At 39.9% G+C, this 24,942-nt stretch overlaps 1 protein-coding gene across 1 annotated transcript in view; it reads left to right on the top strand.

Annotated features, from left to right (window-relative positions):
* LOC123363329 (protein PTHB1-like) overlaps nt 1-24,942 on the top strand; it is a 53,566-nt gene that overhangs the window by 14,839 nt on the left and 13,785 nt on the right. Inside the window, exons 5-6 of the mRNA XM_045004187.1 lie at nt 5,506-5,678; nt 8,892-9,044. Of these exons, the coding sequence (XP_044860122.1) occupies nt 5,506-5,678; nt 8,892-9,044 (326 nt within the window). The remainder of the gene's footprint in view (nt 1-5,505; nt 5,679-8,891; nt 9,045-24,942) is intronic.

The following is a 24,942-nucleotide window of genomic DNA, read 5'->3' as shown; positions in this document are numbered from 1 at the left end:
TGGTTGGGTTTTTTTGGTCTCTGGTGCTGCCTGATTGGTTACTGCCAGTTTAACATGGTGTCCGGTTGACCAGTCAGTTCATAACTCTGGTGTTTGTATCCTTGAGGTTCTACTGTAATCCAAATCACTAAGAAATATGTGTTTTTAAAATAATTTATTCAAGATGGCTTTTATAAATATCAGTGGCATCAAGGTAAGACATTCAAAACTGTGAGAAAATACTTAATACCTTTTAAACAAAGCCATCAAAGCTATTAAAGACTGGAAACATCTGGACAGTGGTTAATAAAGACGTTTCACAATATCAGTCATTTTACATTTATAGGATTCATATTTGTTTGAATTAGGTTATGTGTGCACTATTTGTGTGCTGTGTTTTATTGTTTGTTGACTTTTAATATTTGTTTAAGTTGACAGTAGAATTTAAACAGTTTGAAATAACTGGAACATTCAGTAATAGTTTCTAGGAACCAAATAATTTAAAGGATATGTAAATAGAGTTTTACTTATAAACTGAAGTTAAAATCAGTTACTTAGATTCCTGTTTTATGGAATTGTTGTATTAAACATTTCACATGTATGGAATAGATCCATGTTGACTTACATGAGTTGATGATCTGACTCGCTAGACTGAATGTATTTTAACGTTTAGTGAGGACATGATTTTCAATCCTTCCACTCTAACCCCCAGGTTTTTCCTCTCCATTCTGATTTTGTTTATTCACAAGCTAGGAATGATGCTTCCAGTCTTAATATAAACTTTCCCACACTACCCTATTTGTTTCTTAGACCTGACTTGTAAGGATCACACTACATAGAAGATTTAAAACATTTATTCTTCCCCCTAATCTGACTAGGCATCATTTTTCTTGTCTTGTCTGGGAAGCCTTTTGAAAACAAATGAGGTGTTTCATGCCACTTTCCATGTAGCAACCTGTCGTATGGCTAATATCTAATTCAGATTGGCTGGGGTAGCTACAAAATACATCAAATCTTTTTTGGTTAAGTTGTATCTTGGAAAAAAATCTTTAATGTGTATGAAACACTTTGAAAAAATATTATACATAAGGAAAGTCCATGTAGTGGTATTTCATTCTCAGGGCTTCTATGAGCAAAGGTTATCAATAATACAAATGCATTTAAAATTATGTTGTTTGGTAGAATTTCATACTATTAAAATTAGTTGTGTTTGAATGGCTAAGTTGTGTGTGTCCTGGAGTGCAGACTGAATGTATAAGTATTAGGGATCACTCATTATCCTGTAATCATGTATTAGCTGTGTGTGTTTGTATAATAAAATTTTCCTTTTCAGTGAGATCATTTGGAAATTTTCTTTTTTTTTTTTAAAACAAAAAATGTGTAGAGCAAGTGACCTGTACCAGATGAACTAATGGTCCCTGGGGAAATATCAGTGCTTTGAGATTGAAGTCCTTTGCTGATGGAACAAGTACAGCATGGACCAGAGGAAGTGCAAACTTCTTCTGTGTTCCACCTCAAAGGTGTCTCAATGCTGATCTGGAAGGGCTTGGTGCAGTGGTGGTGAAAGTCTTTGTATCCATTTAGTTGATAGTTTCTTTGTTAAGGCTGCAAACAAGCATGCCAGTTACTGTGTCTGTTTTTACAATGTATTAGCTAATCCATTTTAACTAAGAATTAAAAAACCCTAATGTAGAAAAAGCATGTTCATCACATTAACTGATCAGTTTGAATCCTGGGGAGGAACTGGAGTTTCACCTTGAATGTATGTTAAAATTCAGCTTGCCCTGTATGCACTAAGATTTTAAAATGTGTTAGCCAACATATTTTAAAAATTAAACCTTTTTATCCTAGTCTAGAAAAAGCCTTTAGTGCTAATTGTGTTGGAATTTTTTGTGATATGGATGCTTGTCTCCTACCCACTGGACTGGAACTCCTTTCAGATAAACTACCATTGAGTTGTGAACACTTTCAGTCACTCTCATCCTCGGTTGGATTTGAAAGAGTTTGTAATCCATTTTTCCCCCGAGTCATCTGCTTTCCTATGTCAGAAATTTCTGAAAGAAATGTACTTGTAACTTGCAGTGAACAGCTTTTTCTACATTTAAATGTTAAATTGGTTGACTATTATAAAGGCACTTGGAAAGCAGAAATACAGCTAATTGTTACTGCTTCCATTGAATTTCTATTTTTAGAGCATTGATACAGTACAATTGAGGTTTCTCAGTTTCCCTTGTTCATATACACTTTTTCTCCAAATCTAATTAAACTTCTCCTTCAGCCTAACAGCCTACTAAGTCACATAGAGTAAATGACTATCTTGCCCCCAAATCAGGGGCGGCTCTAGGATTTGCGCTGCCCCAAGCAGGGCGGCACGCCGCGGGGGGCGGTCTGGTGGTCACCGGTCTCGCGGCTCCGGTGGACCTCCCGCAGACGTGCCTGCGGAGGGTCCGCTGGTCCCGCGGCTCCGGTGGACCTCCCGCAGACGTGCCTGCGGAGGGTCCGCTGGTCCCGCGGCTCCGGTGGACCTCCCGCAGGCATGCCTGCGGATGCTCCACCGAAGCCGCGGGACCACCGGACTCTCCGCAGGCACGCCTGCGGGAGGTCCACCGGAGCCGCCTGCCGCCCTCCCGCGGGACGCGCGCTTGGGTCTGGAGCCGGCCCTGCCCCAAATACAATTAGATTGTGTTTGTATTGACCAGCAAAAAATGTATTGAAACTATTTTAGGGAAAACTGGGTGGGTGGTGCGTCACCCCCACTTTAACCATTAATGTATTAGTTATGTCAATTATAAATGAAGTGGCTGTTGATTTGGTCTGAAACTTTCCAAGCTCATTTCATTAAAAGGAAAGAAAAGGCAAAATCCAATGCTGTATCCACTAGGCCCAGCCATTTCACTGTGAGATTTAAAAAAAATGGAAAGTAGGTTGAATGTTATCTTTAACAGATGGTGTTCTTGTCTTTAATAGACATGTTTTTAAATAAAACTTGCTTCTTTCCTGTAACTTTGTAAACGGAATTTGTCATTCTCCCTTCAGTGAAATGCATATTCTGGGAGTAATGCCAGTGTTCATGTCAAACAATCTTGGATTACTAATCTTGAGAAAATGTTTAATAAGAATACGAATGCTCTAAAAACTTCTGGTTCATTTGATTTTACTGTGAACTTTGCTAACGAGTAAAAAAAATTGATTAAAAACAATCTCTATTTTTCTGTATCCAAAACCTCAGTGACCTTTTGCATCACAGCTGCACTTTTGTATTTCCTCTCAGACAGTGTATTGATGGATGAATAATGAAAAGAAATATGGCAGTGTTGTTTAAAAATGTCTCTCTGGATAACCATTATTTAAAAAAAAATTATTATGGTTTTTAACAGCATTTTCCTTTCTTTACTTTTAGTTAGTGTTGATTTGCTGTACAAGAAACTGGAGAGAGAAGAATTGCATACAAATATGATGTATAATCAGAAGTGTAGTTTTTTTCTGTCAGCTGTATGATCTGCAACCTATTAAAATAATATTTAATTAGGTGAATTTGATGTTAAGGATGACATGGGCTAATGCCAATAACTGTTTTTTGTCTCAGTTTAATATTTTATTCTTACATTAACACCTTTTATCCAGCAGGATCACAGATCACATTACAAATTCTTTCTATACATTGACATAATTCCCCTATTATCTAAATTAACAACCTTTGAGGTGGTGTGTGCAGCCATTCTTCGTTAGGAAAGCAACACAATGCTTTTTAGGAGTTGAAGTGAAGAATGGTTTTCTGCTTGAAACTGTTGTGGGAATGTTGATGTAATGTAAAATGTAATTATTCAAGATAAAATAGCCATGACCATATATATATATATATGGTCATGGCTATTTTAAATGAAGGTTGTCAGGACCTTAAATGGAATGGGGCCTGGTTATCACTGGTACCACGACTTTGCTTGTATGATAATGCAGCAGTTTAAGTCACCAAGAGTGCTCAATCTTAACATTTTACCTGATTTAATCATGATGAGGCTAGAGTCAGTGAATTTTAAATGGGGAATCTTCAACTGGTAACTTCTCTTCCCCAGTTGGTTTATCAGAGTATAAATGAGCCAACACTGATCACACTGCAAGTTGTATCCGTGCTCCAGGGTTTTTTCTGGATGAATATTATCGATGGGTGATGGTGCTCAGAAAGGTTTAGTTTTGAAGGGATTATCATACATTGGTAAAATGTCATTGTGTAGTTTTTATAAAGATTGTGCACGAACCCAGAACACTGGATGGATACATTTTAAAAAATGAGATAAATAAATACGAGAAAGATGCCACCTCTGTTAGCACAGTGCTTCCTAATAAAACTGAAGTGATACTTGGGGAAGGAACTGGAAGATATGACAAGGTTTACATCTGCCCCTCTTATTGAGGGTGCATATCTGTCGTTTATTCCTAAAGTTCACAGTCTTGGTGCATTATTAAATTTCTAACTGCGGTTGAACAACTGTTTACCAGTAATATCTAGGCAGGTCTCCCTTTAATCTCAGCCTGCCCAGAAGTTTTCAACTGTTTCTTACAGATACAGATTTCGATACCATAATCTATGCTTTTCTCAAAATTAATTTACTGCAATGCATTCTGCTCTGGGATCTGTACTTGTTGCCTGATGGTTTCTCGGTAGAATTTAATTTGTTGATTTTATCTATATCTTTGGACATACAGGTCTAAGAGAGCCACATGTTTGTTCCCCTGATTCTTGACCCATACCATAACTCAGAGCATCCTAAAGGCTACTTAATGTTTCATTAATAGAGGTTCCGTAGGGATTGCTGTGCTGGCCTCTTGTTACTGGAGTGCATTGAGCTTGAGCTCTCATCCTAATCTGCCCAGGAAAGCTCATTAAACCTGGGTTGTGGAAGTGAACAGCATAGCGCTAGTTATATTAGCTTTATACCGCCACCCGAGGATTCCCCATACATCAGGGTAATCACTAGCTGCCATGTTAGGGCAGTTCTCCATCCCCTTTGTGCTCCATGATATAGCCCTTAGTTTACAGTAAATAGCATTCAAGCAATAAATACTTTCATACTTTGCTCGTGGTACAACAAAGTCAAGTAGTCTGATATTGCCCTTGTAGAATTAAGACTATAACATGGGACTAAACAGAAATAGCATTTAAGTTATGTACTTATTTTGGTGAAATCATATTTTGGGGACTTAGTTCTGCATAAAACAACTGACCTGGTTCAGGTCCTAGAAACTTGGGAATCAGGCTACAAAATTTTACCATTAAGTGTTGGAAAAACATGGATAAAATCACAAGGACTGGTAACTTAAAACTACCTTAGGTAGATGAAATGTGAGAAATACTTAAACAACACCAACAAAATTGTTTCTTTTATGAAGACTTTTATTAAAGATTTTGGAACTATTTCACAACTTGAACTAATTCCTTTGTATAATGACTTATCTACAGAATATGAACTAGTATATATGGCTTCACCTTTCTTTACTCCTTTTTTTGTTTCTTTTTTGTTTTTAAAGAGCGGTATAGAATCCAGAGTGAACAATTAGAAGACCTTTGGCTAATCACAAAAGAACTCACTTTTCGTCTTGAAGAACATTTCAAGAAGCAAAATAGCAAAGACTTCACTTGTACCTTTTCTGGTTCAGTTCCTTTACAAGAATATTTTGAACTAATTGATCGCCATTTTGAGGTATGTCTCATAATATTTAAGCCGTTGATACATATATCATTAATTTCTAATATTCAGTTTTGCTCACTATTAGTTGTCCCTAATCCCTACCACAGTATTTCTGTTTTTTTCAAATGTTAACCGGGGCAACCCCTTGCTACCTTAATGATGGGCTTCTGATCTAGTACATAAGAGCCTGCAGTGCAACAGAATTGAAGCTTGGCTTGCCTAGCGATCTGAACTCAGGAATGGGAATCAGGATATCTTATCTCTGATTTGACTCCCTTTGTGATGTTGGGCAAGTCACTTAATGTCTCAGTTTCAGTTTTCACATGTGGAAGATGGATATTTATGTCTTTGCATACTCTCACAGTCCAGGGCAACTGCACCTGTATTCCCCTTCCATGGTCCATTAAAGGCACTCACTCTAGGCTCCTGGCACCTCAGCCATCACCTCTCTTCTGTAGAGACCTGCGTGTGTCTCCCTCCTGACTGGGGTTTTGCCAGGCTTCACAGTCCCCTGTTGTGATATCCTCAGCAAACCAGACTTCCTAGAAGGCTGGCATCTCTACTTTTCTTTCTCCTTAGAGGTTATGAACAGTGTAATTGCCCACAGTTACAACTTACCACACAGCTCTTTCTAAGCACATGTATTCTTAAGGTGAAAGCATTACAGACAAAACATATTAAAAACAATAGAAGAACCTACCTGGATGCTAAAAAGCTTACCAGAGGTCACCCTAACTCCAAATTTGGTCTCTGGTGGGTATCAGTTCTTCAAAATCCACAACGGGGTTTTCCCTGAGGTTACAAGTTCATAACTGTCTCTAATTCAGAACCAGAACAACCATGAATAGTTTGATTTTTCTCTTATAAAGCTTGGGCCTGTCATCTTGGTCTCATGTAGCAGGTGACCCATTCCTCAGGGCATAGCTTCAAAAGGCATTTTTTTTGGTATAATCAAAGGGGGTCATGAGGCTATTACATGGGGGGGGGTCGCAAGCTGTCAGTCTTCACCCCAAACCCTGCTTTGCCTCCAGCATTTATAATGGTGTTAAATATATAAAAAAGTGTTTTTAATTTATAAGGTGGGGGGGGGGGTGTCACACTCAGAGACTTGTTGTGTGAAAGGGGTCACCAGTACAAAAGTTTGAGAACCATTGCTAGATATTCCCCAGGAAAACCACTTAACAAATTTTGTTCCCAAAGTCCCTTCTTGTCTGGGACATTGTTCAGTATAGTCCTTTGAACCCACAGGTCTAACATATGTCCCATTTCCCACCCACCCCATCCCGCCGGTGAGAAATTATATGCAAACCCACCCCACAATCATATAAAACCCATTAATTTAATACAGTGGACTCTGAAAAGACTTAAACTAATTCAGTGAGGTCTCCCAAGGATATGGCAGGAAATTGTCATATCTGTCACACCTACATCTCACAGCTATTAAGATTAATTAACTTTTTTATAAAGGTCTTTGAAGGTGAAAAGGTCGGTATTAGTGGTAAGCATTTATTTATTATGGAAGTTAATTTCTGAATACAAAATTATTTAAGTCAGTGATGTTTAAATGTAATAAAACCTAAAATTCTCTAGTGCTTGAAGTCACACTATGTTAGCCATTACTGTCAAAAATGTACAGTTGTTGAAAATTATTCTAAAAACCATTATTCTGTGTTTAATTTCTGGACATGTGTTAGCCTTGAGCGACCCTTGTGACTGGGGAGCATATGGTTTCACTGGGTAAGTGATACAAGTGGGGATGATACTCTGTGTACTCTCCACATTGTGCATGTGGACAGGAGCTGACCATAATCTGGCTCTAAATTCCTCACTTATTCACTTCATTTTAATGGTGAGAGTCGCTCTGGAATTTGTTACTGGTGATGTGCCAATTTACATTTGCTATTTTTAATAATTTAATGCCATGATATTGAAGCCATGAACATTTGTTTTGACCGACTCATTTTGTTAACCATAAAAAGTCCCTTTAGACTGAAAAATATTGACTTCCAGTTACCTCTTTTGTTAAGGCAGCATTACAAAATCATCACACACATTCGTTGGCCCAGGCACAAACTCTGCACAATTTCCCTCCTGACCATGATGATAAAAAAAATCCCAATATTTTAGCTAGCTTGTGTAAATTAAATAAAAAATAAAATAAACCGAACCAAATGTACTGCCCACTGCCCCAGGTAAGTTAGAATTTGGCAAGCTGCATGAAAGAGAGAGCTCTGTGAATACTGTTTCTTTTCAAAGGTAAAATACCACAGGGGTTCTCAGCTTTTTTCTCTCTGAGGCCCCCCCCACCAACATGCTATAAAAAACTCCGTGGCCCACCTGCGCCACAACTAGTTTTCTGTATATAAAAGCCAGGACCAGCGTTAGGGGGTAGCAAGCAGTGCCATTGCCTGGAGCCTCATGCCACAGTGGCCCCCAGGAAGCTAAGTTGCTCAGGCTTTGACTTCAGTCCCAGGTGGAAGGGCTCAGGGCCCCAGACTTAAGCCCCATGCAGTGGGACTTTAGCTTTCTGCCCTGGGCCCCAGCAAGTCTAACACTAGCTCGGCTTGGTGGACCTGCTGAAACTGCAAGTATGAATTTTATCATCTGGATATTTGATATATAATTTTGCCAAGTTTTTGTGGTTATTTCAAGAAAGCTGGCTCCAACACTCGACCTCCGGATACTTGGCGTGGGAGTGGGAAGGTTTCCCCAAAAAGAGAAAATCTAATCTCAGCAAAGGCAGAATTTATTACTTTAAATCATGTTCAGAGACAGTCATAACCCTTCTCTTTTTATGCAGTGAATATTATATTGAATATGTTATATGTATGTGCCACAGACACAGCATACTGAACTAAGGAGAAGTCCTCATATGCCAGTGGTGATGAGTTAATTTCAATCCTGTCATAAGACCTCATGATGAGATTTTTGTGCCTTATCACAGATTACTGTGGCTGTCAACAATTATTTTCGGTCTCAATAATAGCTGGCATTATTGCAACCCATTGGTAGATCTCATGATGAATGTGAAATTAACCACACCAATAGAAGCTGCATATAGTTACTGTGACCATAGAAGGTGGCTATTTGAATTGATAAATACTCTTAAATTTTCCAAGAATTTTATTATTATTCTACCATTTCATTATAAATGTGTGTTTTTGAAGGTAAAAATCTATCTACTGGATCAGATTATCTAAATTTTTGAAACTCCATCAATTGTAGCTTCGCTTGAATGCTGAAAAATTTGAAGAACTGTTGTCTGAAAGAGCCATACAATTTAGAGCTATTGAACGACGATTACTAACTCGATTCAAAGACAAGACACCTGCTCCCCTTCAACATCTGGACACCTTGCTAGAAGGAACTTACAGACAGGTCAGTGCTGTTTGTTTATGAACCCATTACATTGTTGCTAAAACTTAGTTTCAAGCACATAAGTTGTATTTTACGTTTACCAGCCAAGAGACCAGGAAACTGAATTTGTTTAACCTAATATTCGCTGCAAGTTTTCAGATGATTTGCAATGGTTTTATTTGATCTAAAGCCACAGAATTTCTACTTCTGGGTCACACCAACATAACAGCACATCATTCTTTCCAAACTGATGTGGATAGTGTAAATATTTTATAGTTCATGTGAAAATATTTTATAGTTCATTGCTTGTATAAATATTTTATGGTGCACTGTAAACTGGTGGGAATGGTTTGGCTGGTGAAACAGTCACAACAAAATAATCTGAGGCTGACCATGTCCTTCCTCAAAGGTTATTATTCCTGAAGGTTTCAGAATGCAAGAGCTACAATAAAAGTAGTAAAAACTTGTTATTTGGTGTTATCCTGCCAGAAAACAACAGAAAAACTCCAGTGTTGGTTACTACCTGAGCCCATATTGCTTGAGTCATCCCTGTCCCAAGGCATGTTCCTCTTTTGTCTCCCAAGCAGTCACTTTCTTAGCATTTCATATCTTTCTGCTAGGAAACCTGATTAGTCTGTCATCTACAGCCTGCCTTGTTGTTGCCTCCTGGTAGGTGCATGGCTCTGAGATGCTTTTAAATAGCATTATTGAATCTAATTTTTAAAAGAACTATCAAACAAAGTCTGATTCACCACATGGATAGAATGCTGCGCATATTGAAGTCATTGTGGCTTTGCATAGGCAAGCAGTCCTCTTGTGTCCTGAGAGTTGCTGGTTTGAGACCTAAGAATATGATCAGAATAAAATAGTTGAACTATGTTTGATCTGACATTCTGGCTTTATACTTGTGTGGGCACTCAACTCAATATCACATTTCTGACTGAATTTTTTTTTATAATAATATATAGAGATATACCTATCTCATAGAACTGGAAGGTTCCCTGAAAGGTCATTGAGTCTAGTCCCCTGCCCTCACTAGCAGGACCAAGTACTGGTTTCGCCCCAGTCCCTAAGTGGCCCCCTCAAGGATTGAACTCTCAACCCTAGATTTAGCAGGCCAATGCTCAAACCACTGAGCTATCCCTCCTGCCCTTTTTAAATCTACTATTGTTGGAAGTTATATTTACTACTACTGTAACAGAAGGAGAGCAAAGAAATATTTCTCTCTTCGGTCTATTTACTTTGTATATTTGACAGCATTTTCTGTATAACCAGTTTCACTGTTTCCTCGGTAGAGTCAGTTGGTCATTATCTTTTGTTTGTGTGACTCTCACACTGCCCAGAGGAGAGAGGCTTTTTTAAATTAAGAAAATATGGTACTAAAATCACAGTAATTAGCATGGAGATTTGGGCTGGGTTGTTTATAAATGACTAGATTTATTTTGTTAAATATTCTGGCATCTTGGACAAAAAAGGTTATAACAGCATTCTTATTAGCAGAATTTGTCTTGAATTAAAGTTAGAACTAAACTTTGGTGATAGTTTGGTTCTTGTTAGACATGATATAGTGAAAGGACTTTGCTTCATAGAATATTCGGGTTGGAAGAGACCTCAGGAGGTCATCTAGTCCAACCCTGTGCTCAAAGCAGGACCAACCCCAATTAAATCATCCCAGCCAGGGCTTTATCAAGCCGGGCCTTAAAAACCTCTAAGGATGGAGATTCCACCACCTCCCTAAGTAACCCATTCCAGTGCTTTACCATCCTCCTAGTGAAATAGTTTTTTCTAATATCCAACCTAGACCTCCTGCACTATAACTTGAGACCATTGCTCCTTGTTCTGTCATCTGCCACCGCTGAGAACAGCCTAGCTCCATCCTCTTTGGAACCCCTCTTCAGGTAGTTGAAGGCTGCTATCAAATCCCCCCTCACTCTTCTCTTCTGCAAACTAAATAAGACAGTTCCCTCAGCCTTTCCTCATAAGTCATGTGCCCCAGCCCTCTAATCATTTTCGTTGCCCTCCGCTGGACTCTCTCCAATTTGTCCACATCCTCTCTGTCGTGGGGGGCCCAAAACTGGATGCAATAGTCCAGATGTGGCCTCACCAGTGCTGAAGAGAGGGGAATAATCACTTCCCTCGATCTGCTGGTAATGCTTCTACTAAAGCAACCCAATATGTCGTTAGCCTTCTTGACAACAAGGGCACATTGTTGACTCATATCCAGCTTCTCGTTCACTGTAATCCCCAGGTTCAGTTTGGTGTTTTGTGTTAATTTGTTGTTGAAGCCAAACCCAAAGAACTGAGCATGAGTTTTAACCCTTCATAGGCTGGAGCAGGAGACATGCCTCCTGCTCATGTAATTAACCTATCTAGATATTTTATCCCATGTCATCACCACACCTTACAAGAAAGTAAAACATGGTTCATTGCCCACTTCTGCAGTTATGGTTTTGTAATTCCTTCGATCAGGCTAAACCTTTTCAAAGCATCTGTTTGTTCAAACCCCCCCCCCAACCCCCGGAATGTGCATAAAGATACGAAACCTGAGTGGGGCAAGTCTCTATGTGAAAGCAGCGAGGAAGCCAGCAGAACAGGAACAGGCTGGTGCTCTAAGGCTTGCTGCAGGACTGTGTGGAAGCAGCATGGCTCCAAAAAAGCAGCAAACAGTATTGGAAACAGCATGGTTCCAGGGGCACAGAGAAGGGTAAGCTTGGGAAAATGTGGGGGGGAAGGGTGTTATCCCCCTCCCCTGGCCCCAGAGACAAGGAAGGGCAGGCACAGGCAAATTACACAGAAGGGGACAGTGAAAAGAAGGGGAACTAGCGTCCCCTGCCCCAGATACTTCCAGCCACAGGCAGGCTGTGTAGGCAGGATGGCTCCAGGGCAGGGCTGGATTACCCAAGAGGCAGACTAAGCACGTGCTTAGGACAACAGCAAAGCAAGGGGGCACCAAAAACAATGTGATTTTTTTTTGAAAAAAATTGATATTTGATATTTCAAAGAAAGCATCAAAGTAGTCATCAAGGGAAAAATCAGAACTTTGTTAGACTTCCTTACACTCCACTACACACACTTCCCCCATTTTTCTGTTCTCTTTTTATTACTTATCACCACCTAAATCAGGGGGGCGTCCTACTAACGTAGATCGAAATAATGCAAGGAAATCAGCGACTGTAACTGATCATCCTACTCCTGGTGGGAAAACAGACATTGTTCTAGAAGGTGTGGATGTGTCAGAGACTGAACCTGCTCATGGTGTAAATAATAGGAGAAAAGATCCTGGTATGTGGGTTGATTCAGTACTGATGATGTAGCTTACTGGATAGATTGTGGACCAAATGACGTCGGACTTTTACCAATGGCAAACAAACAAGATATTGTCCACAAAAAATATTTTTCAGCATGAAAGCGAATGGTGAGAAATACACTCAAAAATGGCTACTGTATTCACCATCAACAGGGTTTGTGTACTGTTTTGTTTGCAAACTTTTTGCATATAAACCTTCAACATCCCGGTTTGCTGCAGATGGATTTAGTGACTGGTGGAATACTGTTTTAATTGAACAACATGAAAATAGCACTACTCACAGAGATTCAATGTTGACATATTTAAATTGAAGACAGGGCTTTGGATTGACACAAAAATTGGAAGAACAAATTAAAGGAGAGCGTGAATACTGGCAACATGTCTTGCAGCGTGTTATAGCTGTTATTTAAACATTAGCTGAACGTGGTCTGCTTTTCCAGGGATCAAATAACACATTTAGATTATTGCAGAATGGAAATTTCTTGGGATTGTTGGAGCTTGTGGCCATTTTTGGCAGGCCATATTTCAAAATATGGGAATGCTGGTAAAGGTAACCCTTCATACTTATCCAAGACAATATGTGATGAACTCATTGGTCTAATGAGTGACAAAGTTCGTTCAGCTATTGTGGATGAAATAAGTACTGCTGGGTACTTCAGTTTATTTGTCAACTCCACACCTGATCTTTCACATATTGATCAATTGAGTATTGTACTAAGATATGTGTCTCCCACAGATGGAAAACCAGTTGAACGATTTATAACATTCTTCAATTTGAAAAGCCACACTGGTGAAGAAATAGCAAATCAAGTACTGCATTATCTGTGCCAAGTTTGCAAAATAGATTTCTGAAAGTGCAGAGGTCAGTCTTATGACAACGTTGCCAACATGTCAGGGCGTTATCAAGGAATGAAGAAGAAGCTTTTAGAACAGAACAAATATGCCATATTCATACCATGTGCTGCACACTCTCTCAATCTTGTTGGCCGCAGTGCTGTTGATGGTTGTCCAGTGGCAGTAAGGTTTCTCTCAACAGTCCAATTACTTTATACATTTTTCTCTGCCTCAACACACCGATGGGCAGTTCTTAAAAATATTTGGGCAATGACTGTGTGTTGAAATCTTTCTAATAATCGCTGGGAGGCATATGCGGTGGCAAAAAGTGCAATTCTGGAGTCCTACTCAAAGATTGTGGATGCATTACTAAGGCCAATCACAAAAGGGAGAAATTATACGAGAGGCAGAAAACATTGCAAACAAGATGCAAGAACTAGAGTTGTAGTCATATTGACCACGTGGAATGAAATTTTACAACACTTTTACCACACAAGTCAAGGTCTCCAAGAAAAAGAATTGGATTTGAAAACGTGCAGATGTCTGTCAATCATTAGCAGACCACTTACACACTTTGAGGGATGATTTTGAAAGATTTGAAGACATATCAAAAGATATCTTGCCTGATACCAACTACAAAGAAGCCCAGTCCCGCAAGCAAATCAGGAAAAAACAAGCAAATGATAGCAGTGCAACAGAAACAGCATTGAATCCTAGAGACAAATTTTGTGTATCTACACACTATGCTATAATTGATATATTTGAAGCTCATATGAAGAGGAGAGGTGAAGTGTACAAAGACGTATCAAGTAGATTTTCTTTTCTAAATGATATGACTTATCTGACAAACAATATTCACAAGTATCAGAGGGGTAGCCGTGTTAGTCTGGATCTGTAAAAGCAGCAAAGAGTCTTGTGGCACCTTATAGACTAACAGATGTTTGGGAGCATGAGCTTTCGTGGGTGAATACCCACTTCCTCGGATGCATGACACCCACGAAAGCTCAGGCTCCCAAATGTCTGTTAGTGTATAAGGTGCCACAAGACTCTTTGCTGCTAATATTCACAAGGTTTCCAAAAGCTAGTTGACTCATACCCTGTTGACTTGAACATGAATCTCTGTGGAGAAGTATGGCAGTTCCACTGTTATATGCGCGCAAAGTTTAATGAAACAGGAAAAATGAAATTCAGTCACATTGATCTTCATGACACAATATTGAAAGATGTGGAAAGATACACAATATGTATTTTCAAATGTAGAGCTCGCACTACATATTTTTCTAACATTGATGATTACTAACTGCTTCGCAGAACGCTCTTTTTCTCAGCTGAACAGAATAAAAACCCTCAGAGAACAACAATGTGTCAGGATAGACTTGATTCACTTTCCCTATTGTGTATGGAAACAGACATGCTTTGTCAAGTCAGCTTCGATGAATTTATCCAGAATTTTGCAATCAGAAAATCTAGAAAGAAGCTATTTTAATTTCAGCATACATGTAACTTTTGTGTCATTTTGAAAAATAAAATTTAATTTTACGATATAGTATTGTTTTTATTTTGAATTACATATGCGGGGGGCACCATAATCTTTTTAGTGCTTAGGACCTCTAAAGGTCTTAATCTGGCCCCAGAGTTAGGGAAGTGCAGGCACAGGCAAATTACACAGAAAGGACAGTGCAAAGAAGGGGAACTAGTGTCCCCTGCCCCAGGTTCTTTCACCCCCAGGCAGTGAAGCTGCAGCCAGGGAGGGTGAATTTGCAAGTGAGGGGAAGCAATCAGCATTTGCAAAGCAAACAAGCAAGGAATTCAACGTGCATGGGGGGGAGGGGTATAGAGCAAGGCAAGGAAACTTTAACTGTTTCAAGTACCAGCCAGCCTTGCAATTCTTTAGTAGGCAGGCTGCAAGCTGCAGTCAGGAAAGGGGACTTGGCAAGAACACAAAATATGCAAGTACAACATAACAAGGAAAGCTCATAGTTACCACCCTGCACTTTAAGCAGGGTGGTGGTGGGTGTTTTCTGATTGGCCAGGAGAAAAGCAGTCAGCGCGGTGGATGACTCACCACCTAGGAATGAGGAGTTACAGTACAGACCCGTTTACCCACAAATCCGCTTAAAGCACAGTAGCGCCAGGCCTCTCAGTGCTACCTATTTAACACACGAGACCCGTTAACACGCAGTACAGGAACTTGCTATGTAGTGCTACAGATTTGCTCACTAACTCACTGACATAGAAATCAACAGGAAGTGCGGAGCGGAAACGTGTTGTACGTCTTTACTGATATTGGTAAAGATGTATCACGCATGCTTAGTCATTGTCATGCTAGAGATATATATAATATATAGTAGTTATATAGTAATATATATATACTACATTAGAAAATTTTAACCGTAGACTTAATATAATGGCAGAGGGCAAGCGTCAGCGTTCCTACACTGTAAAAGAAAATCTAGCTGCAATAGATCAAGTAAACAGTGGAGAAACCCAGGCCGAAGTTTCAAAAGATATTGGGATTACCAAATCTACTCTCCAAGGATGGCTAAAAAGCTAATCTAAACTGAATGGCTTTGTACAAAATATCGATTCTGCAGCGGGGCTTAAGCGAAAATGTGTGCGCTATTCAGCAAAACCCACAATAGACAAAGCCACGTGCACATGGTTTGCTCAGGAAAGCCTGAAAGGAATGCCGCTAAGTCGGCCAATTCTTCAAGCCCAAATGACAAAATTTGGAAATTTAACGGGGGATGAATCATTCCAAGCCAGCAAGCAGTTTATAAGTCGTTTTAAAAAGCATCATGGCATAGCGCAGGTATCAATTTCTGCAGAAAGCCGATCAGCTGATGAATCGGCCGCAAACGCGTTTCCCACCAAGTTAAAATCTCTTTTGCAAAATGAAGACTACCATGAAGAACAGCCTTATAATTGTGATGAAACAGCTTTATTTGCAAAACTGCTACCTGATAAGACTTTAGCCTTTAATTACGAGACACAGAAAACAGCTAGATTTAAAAAGATAAAAGATTGTGTGACTTCTTTTTTGTAGTAATAAGATGGGCAGCCATAAGCTTGCCCCCTCTTCTCGTTGGCCACTTTCATAACCCTCGCTGTTTTAATCAGCTCAGTAGACCCAAACTGCCAGTAATATATGCTAACAGCAAAAATGCTTGGATGGCGAGACACATTTTCGACGACTGGTTCCACAACAGCTTTGTTCCAGCGGTTCGTAAGCATCTGCAGTCAAAGAAACTCGAAGCTAAAGCACTTTTGCTACTTGACAATTATCCAGCCCATCTTCCAGCTGAATCACTGGTATCGAGCGATGGAAAAATTCAAGTGCTATACCTACCATTCAACACAACATCAAAAATTCAACCTTTAGACCAGAGCATTATTCAGAATTTTAAAAACAATTTATCGACTGGAGCTGATTTCAGCAATCGTGTCATGCACGTCTTCATTTCCGAATTCCTGAAACAGTTAAACATGAAGGAAATTATTTATTTAGTTAAAAAAGCTTGGGATGGAGTAAAACAAAAGTCCGTTGAAAACTGCTGGATGAAGGCTCTCGGTGTTGCCTTTTCTGTCAAAGACAGCTCAGACTCGGAAAACTCCAGTAGTGGCACTGATTCAGAGCCAGACTTTGAAGGATTTTCGGAAGAAGATGTCCTATAAACATGCATGCAGACAAAAGAGGATAAAGGTAAACTCTTTCAAATGGTAAAAGATCTTAGTTTGGATACGTTGCCGGAAATCATTACCAAGTGGCTGGAAATGGGTGAAGATTGTCCGACTTCAGAATTTCTGTCTGAGGAAGAAATATTAACTGGCTGCGAGGCTATGTCAGACTGCGAAAGTGATGGTGAGAATTCTAATAACGCAGGCCTAAATGACAATGACGAGGATGTCATTGAAAAGGTCAAAATTTTGCCCACAGAAGCACTTAGTGCTTTAGAAACTGTTGTAAGATTTATGGAGGAGCAAAATGCAGAAAATATCAAAATCATTCATCTGCGCCAAATGACAGACTTCATAAGAAGGAAAAAAAATGCGAACCACAAAGAGCAGAAAATAACAGCGTTTTTTTTCTAAGTAAATCATAGACACGTTGTTCAGCAAGGCCCTCTTAACCCACGGTCTGTTAACACACGGTCATGATGGCTTGACTCCCGACATCCTCGGGTAAACAGGTCTGTACTATATAAACATCAGCATCAGTTTGGCCCCTCCTCTCATTTCACTCATTTCCTGGGAGGGAGAGGGAGCAAGGCAAGGGACAATTAATGTGGGGGGCAGGAGGGAAAAGGGAATAAGGCAAGGAAAATTACCTGTTTCATGGCTGTGAGCAGCAAGCAGCGCACAGCCATGAAACGTGCCTATACCTTTGCTGGAAAGAGGACAGGCACAGGCTGAGCAGCCCCAAGGGAGCCCATGGACTGGAAGGAAACCCAAGACAGACAGTATTGCAGCGGGGGCAAGAGGGCTCACAAGTCTGTAGATTGCTACTGCCCAGGGTGGTGTGTTTAATAACCCCAGGCATAACCCAGGGCAGCCTCATGGACTAAGGGAGGAAAATGATCATAGGAAAGTGTCCACACACTCAGGTAAGCAGGCTGTGTGCATTAATGGGCTGGTCAGCTAAGATGCGCAGCAAATGGTCAGTGATGTTGTTTCTAGAGTGACCAGACAGGAAATGTGAAAAACTGGGACTGGGAGTGGGGGGTAATAGGAGCCTATATAAGAAAAAGACCCCAAAATCGGGACTGTCCCTATAAAATCGGGCATCTGATCACCCTAGTTGTTTCTGAGGTTTTCTCCACAGCATTACAACACTTCAAAGGGCACAAAGTCACCTAAAAAACCAGGATGTTTTCTTCCTCCTAACACAAGGGATGGTGGTAATGCTAATCCCGGGGGTGACCACACAGAGGCTGGGGAAATGGGTGGCAGAGGTAGTATCTGGCGTTCCAGCCTGGCAAAGGGTGGCAGTTGCAGGGGCCACAGCCAGGTGCAGGGACCGTGCTCAACCAGTCACTCAGTGAGTTCACCTAAGGGGAACAGGAGTCAGCCGATTGGGATATTAAATACTCTGGGCCCAGGAGTGGAAGGTCGAGAAGCCTGGGCAGACCCACCTAGGGGTGGCACCTTCAGTGGGGGGCATTGATGGTATTAGACAGCTGCTGCAAGCTAATTTGCAATTACAGCAGCAGCTTCAGGCAGCTAGATGTGAGGGGTCTGCACTGGGTGACAGGGTAGGCTCAAGTTTCATCAGCAGGACAAGGAAGCGACATATGGCAACTCATCGGCCATCAGGGCATGTAACCGCAGGGGACAGGGTAGACACTCCCTGGGGTGCAGGGCTCTGCAGTACGGTTATGCCAGTGTAGCTTACGTGGTATGATTTTTCAGAATCTTTTTTGGGAATAGTCATGTACATGAAATAGCTGGTATTTAGGATTATGCTATTTCTATGCATGTATCATCTTGGTATCTGAAGTTATGAATATTAGCTATGTTTACTACATGTTTGCTACTGTGGTAACGCCCACAAAGTATTTAGCCAGCACATGAAGGGACAAGTCAAGTTGAATGGCCCATTAAGGAACACTTAGCTCACAATGGACCCTGGAAAACGCCTGTCTACACTTAATAGACTTTTCCTGTGAACGTTCTAACTAGAATATGGGTGGGGGTGATGGACATGTAACTTGTCCATGTGACTTCAAACATCGTCTTTCTCAGTGAGAACATACTTCGCTTCACTTGGCAGAAGGCGAGGCCACACGCTGGGGGCAGGGCAGAGTCACATGCTCCCCCTTGTGTCCCTCCCATGAGTGCAGTACTGGCAAGAAATGATTTCTACTTGCACAACTGCTTGCCTCATTTGGGATACCATGAACCCCAGAGCAGTAATAAGACTGAAGTTACTGAAATTTTGTTCCGCTTTTACCCAAACCACCTAAAGCAGAAACTCCTTACTCCTACCTCCAAGCTACGCTTCTATGGAAGGGCTAGACAGGTAGGCAACCTATGGCATGTGTAGGTTGCCTACTGCTGGCACTCACACTGCCCGGGTCCTGGCCGCTGGTCCGGGGGCATCTACATTTTAATTTAATTTTAAATGAAGCTTCTTAAACATTTTAAAAACCTTATTTACTTTAAATCCAACACTAGTTTAGTTATATATTATAGACTTCTAGAAAGAGACCTTCTAAAAATGCTAAAATGTATTACTGGCACGCGAAACCTTAAATTAGAGTGAATAAAGGAAGACTCGGCACACCACTTCTGAAAGGTTGCAACCCCTGCTTCATATGAACAGAACAGACTCCTGAAACTCTTACCTCAAAAGTGGTCCATAGTCATGCAAATAGTCCCATTGTCTTCAGTGGGATTGATCAAATGATTAAGGGTTTACAGGATTCGATTCCAAGTTTGTAAATTGTTCTGGATGAAACGGCCAATGCCTGAGCTGTCAGATCAGAAGGAGTTTCATTTGAATAAAGGTGGGCAGATGTGTGATAAGTCTTAGCTTTGTTGCTAAGATGAGGAACATATTTTCAGTAAAGTTCTTTGCAGATTCCTGAGGCAGGTGGTTTAAGGCCGTCAGTGTCCGAGCATTATAATCTTCACTTGTAGTTCTCTCACCCACAAAGCTGGAAAATGAGGCATATGTTTTCTTTGTTTTGCTGCTCCAGTTCCAGTTAAGAAAATGCATGTTAGACTAGTTTGACTGCAAAGAAGAATTCTGTGTACACTGGGGACAACACGTGATTCCTGTCAGGCTGCAGAACGGGCTGACATCAGAATCCAAACATCCTCTGGTCAAAGCAAGCAGAGGCATTCCTCTAATGATTTGGACTTGATGTGATGCAGTATGAATGTCATGGATAATTCAGACCGATGCGGAGAAACAGAATAAAAAACACTCTTTAAACACTTTCCGTCTCCCCTCCCTTCCCATCTTTCTAACAAACTTAAACAAAAACTTTGTTTGTCTATTAGCATATGTATTGTGCTGTTAAAGACATCTAAAGAATGAATGTCCTCCCTAGCCACGTTCTGCTCCTTTACTCTTTCCAGTACCCCGTACCCACTAAAAATCTCTTGCCAGTACTGCGTACTGGAGGGTACTGTCCTACTTGCACTACTGAGGGCAAGAGAAAAAAGTAAATGAGAAGAACTCTGTCACCTGCACAGCTGCCAGGAGTATGCTGCATGCTTGTGAAGGTGCAGCAGTGCACATATTGCCCCTCTGTCCCAGGAACGCTCCAGTAACTCTGCAGTGCCTCTAACTCAAAACTGTCTCCAAGTGCCGCACTCTGGCCTTTGACTTTTCCCATTACCCTTTTAATATAAAGATTTTGGGGGGAGGATGATTGTAAAAACAACATCTTCTACAAGTATTCCAAACTTTTTCCTCTAGAACTTGGCAATTTGAAGCTTATTTGGTATTACCCATTATACACTTTTTCAGTCACTCTGAGACAGAGACTGTTTGAACTGGGATTTAGACCTAGTCTGCTTAAAGTTTTTGTACTGTGGTATAATTATTTTGATAATGGATTGGACTTTTTACTAAAATAGTTATACTGGTACAACACCTAGTGTAGATACAGTTATACTGGTATAAAGGTGCCTTAGAGTAGTATAGGTTATTCCCTTTCTTGTACGAGAATTGCTATATATCAACACTGTGCGTGTGTGTGTGTGTGTGTGAGAGAGAGAGAGAGAGAGGGAAATATGGGCCTAATGATGATTAGTACCCAGCTAGTACAGTTTATTTTCCAGATATGCTGGTATCTGTTTTAAATGAACTGTGTGTAATCTTTTATCTTTGCATTCCTTTTATATCATGGTGAATATTTCAGAATTAACTTCTAAATCATGATTTCCATAATGCATGTGGAATTTAAATGCTAATTTTCAGCTTTACAAATTAATTAGGTACAAAGTTACTTATTTGAGTGAAAATACAATCTCCTGAGCCAGAGAAAATTAATCAAACCACACTTGTTTCCTTTGTAAAAATACATTTTTGTGATCTAATCTTTTTTTTATTAGTCCTTGGAGATGTAGAACTTGATACATCCTGCCTCAGTGTATAATAAAACTATTAATGGGTCCATTATAAGGAAATGGCAATCTTACCTCTACATGATGGGAGCAAAACATATAAATAGCCTTCAACTGTCTATAATTGTGAGAGGTTTTCTTTTGGTTGTGTTTTCTGTCTTCCTGTTTAATCTTGTCTGGTGTAATTATTCTTTTTGTATTAGTGTCCTATAAATGTAGTTCTAATAGATTTGATTGAATACTGGCAATTGTAGCTGCTACATATCTCTCTTAGGAAAAAAAGAGCTATTACACTGGAAAGTATAAAATCATTATGAACAACAGAAGAAAAAAATTTCATTCTCGCATGAGGTTACCATGAAAATAGTGGGTCACAACTGATGGATTTGTGTGTCTGTGAATTATAGTGCCCTGAGTGGTGGTTGAAAGGACCAAACACAGCAGAATACAATATTAGCTTTCATTTTAAGAAAGGATTTTGTCTGACAAATGTATGGAAAACTACGCAGCACATAAGGTTGTGTAAAAGGTTTGTTAGCTTAAAAAAGGCTATGAATATTGAACAAGACTGAAGCATTCTGAGTGTAATTTTGTAAATTGTGTGTGTTGTGTGTGATACTCACTCACTTGTGTTGTGTTGTTTGCTTGAAAGGGTAATGTGGTCTTTATAATATGTTTTCTGTCATCCAAACTAAAAGCTTTTTTTTGTAGCTTGATAATAGCTGAAGTCTTAATTCCCAGAAAAGGAACCAGATCTTTGCATCTTGACATGCAGTGTTAGGATTTTCATGTATTAGCTGGAGTCACTAATAGACATCATGGAGGAAGAAATTTATATGCCAACTGGTCCTTTTAGTCCACATGGATTTTAGCCAGTAGATCTAAATGGTGCAAAGGCCCATCAGCCATGTCTAGAATGCCCATACAATGCCAATTTTGGGGGAAAGGATAGGGAGGATTACGGATGCTTTACTACAGAGATCTTTTGTGAGGAGTGGGATAGAGTCCCTCTCAGTGATATCTCTGCTATAGTCCATTCTGTACAACCAAGCTGAAATATTTGAGTTTTGGGGCCTTCTATATTTGAGTAGTGTGTCACAGGAATTTGTCTCAGAATTCATAACTTCATTGTAAAGATTTTAATCATACAGAATTTAGGGATTTTGTGGCAACTTAACTCTGTTCCTTTGCACATCTTTCCTCACATAACCATAAAACATAGACAAATTGGCTATTAAACAGTAAGCTTGCCTCAGTCTTAACTATAGTGGTGCTCCTAGCCCACTATAAAAAGTGAAATACTACATAATGTAATGGTTCTCTATATTGTTTGACTGGTAGCACACTTTAATTCACACATTTTAAGCCATTCCTTTCTAAATTTAAAAGACCCTACTTGCCATTAGTGGGGAAACCTAACTTGCTTTTTCGTTAGAGCTTCTAGAACTGGAGTTCAGTGGCTGTTAGTGCAAACTCGCTTCCTTTTCTCCAGACTTCAGTTGTTCTCTTATGACGATCTTTATTGTCATCCTTGTTGGAAAGCTTATCTCTCAGGAATACATAGTTGCAAACAGCAACAACAATAACACAGCTTGAGTGATACAATTTCACTGTGTTTTCTCTCCAAGCACCTAGAATTTGTCCAATGCCTTTCACTCTACTTTATCTTTAGCATATGCTCTGCCTATCTTGACTAGTTTTCGCTTGAACAGATTCATGGGTACATGAGTTTCTCACCTAATATAACTCTGTTACTTGCAGTGATGGAGAGGTGGTCATAGTTTACTGTTTCCAGTATGTCTCCACTTAAGTCTGCCTCACAGTGAATGGGAATATACCTGATTCCAAACTTCCTGCCTCTAAAAGTCATCTTCAAAAATTAATTTCATATGAAATCTACTAGTATTTCACCTTGCATACTTGCATTGAGTCGGTTCACATAACTAGCAGTATTGGCACCAAAAAAATCACCTATTAGAAGGTCAACAAACATTGGTTCTTCCTGAAATACCATGAGTTCTCCCTTACTTTGAACAAGGAACATTCCCCAAGAGAAAGCCATCTTACTTCTGTGTGTAGTAACAAACTCTGATAGCCTGTGCCTTTATGCAACAAACCAAAAATGGTGAGACTTCTGGATGTTTACTTTATGAGGCTGTGTCATTTTCACAACTGCCCAAACACTTACCTTAGTTCAGTGGGCACTGTTGTGGTAATACGGCATTTAATATGAAGAATGCAGTGAGTCACGAGTATTAATGCATTTCTTTTTCTTTCCTTCACGATTGATCCCAGTCCCTTCATGTTTCTGTTGTCATAGCCATTCCATCTGTCCTGACAGCAACATAATTGGCCCAAAGAATTTCTCCTCCTTTCAGGTTGTGACAATTCTTGGGGCACCAAGGGCTGTGAGTCATCTTGTTGCCACCTGCCTCCAATGTAAGGGAGTCTTGCCTGTGCCAACTGGTTGTTAGCTTTCAGCCACTCAAGTACTCTTTCCTACCTAGGGAAATAGATTCTCATGCCAAAGTTCAGTCTTTTCCAGCATTTGCTGGCCCCAAGGAGCCATGATCCAATTATTTGTGAAGCACCCCCCACTCATTCAATGTACCTCATCAATGAATGGATGTCTTTCTCCACCCTGTGCGATACTGAATCAGTCTTTTATCTTTAATCACAGATAGGGCTATTCCTTCACTGTCATCTAGTTCCTTTTCACTTCCAAGCAGTTTCAATGTTTATAGTTTCTTTGATGGTTTTCCATTGACTTTGCTGGGTTGCAGTGATGAACAATTGAGCAAAACATTAGGTAATCCACTGGCTAGGAAGAGGTGACAATTCCCTCCTAATTGAATGCCACCACTGAGACATACTATTCCTTAGTGACTCACACCAAGACCATATGGGCATAATTTTCAGTATAGTTACATTATTCCTTAAATATTCCCTGTACACGCATATTGCAATGATTATCAGTATTGGTAAGTGACAAGCTTTCAGAGATCTTGATAGATAAATATTATGAAAGTGGCATATTAGGTGTAGTGAGTTTGTGAGACATGAGTTGCTTGTAAAGAACAGTGAATCCTTTGCCATTTGGCACCAATGGGCCTTTGTAATACAGGTAGACATTTGTTAAGCTTTTGAAAATTGTTGCAAGTTGCCCACTCTGATAATTCCTTGCAAAAGAGTTTAACTTTTTGACATTGTCATCATTCATGAAGTCACTATTTGAGGCCTACCTACTTTTATCCACCGATTGGTCCAATAGAAGTGCAGATCTTCTGGCAGCTTCTGTATTGTGGGCTGATGGTGAACTCCGCACATGTCTTCAGAGCACTGACTGATTGTATCATTAAACAATGGAACTTTAGAGCAGACATTTATTTAGATTTTTGTTTCAGTGAATTTAACTTTACACTTGAATACTTTTTTGCACAAATAGGTTGTTAATTAAAACCTATGTTCTTTTAATCATGCACAAATAAAGCCTTAAATCTCCAATCCCACCAAACATCTGTGTTCAGAATAGAACATCATGTGGTCTGCTGTCAAAATCAGCCTGTGATGGAAACAGCATCAAAGTCCACAGATATCCTGAAACCAAGATGGCTATTTAAAAAAAATAGTCTTTTGTATGTTGTTGCAACCATATATTCCTAACTACTGTATCAATATGTGAAAGAAAGAGAGGTGAGTGAG

This window comes from Mauremys mutica, chromosome 2, assembly GCF_020497125.1.
Source record: "Mauremys mutica isolate MM-2020 ecotype Southern chromosome 2, ASM2049712v1, whole genome shotgun sequence".
NCBI classification, from domain to species: domain Eukaryota; kingdom Metazoa; phylum Chordata; order Testudines; family Geoemydidae; genus Mauremys; species Mauremys mutica.
The sequence above is the reverse complement of the archived record's forward strand: the minus strand, read 5'-3'. Positions and strand labels throughout refer to the sequence as shown.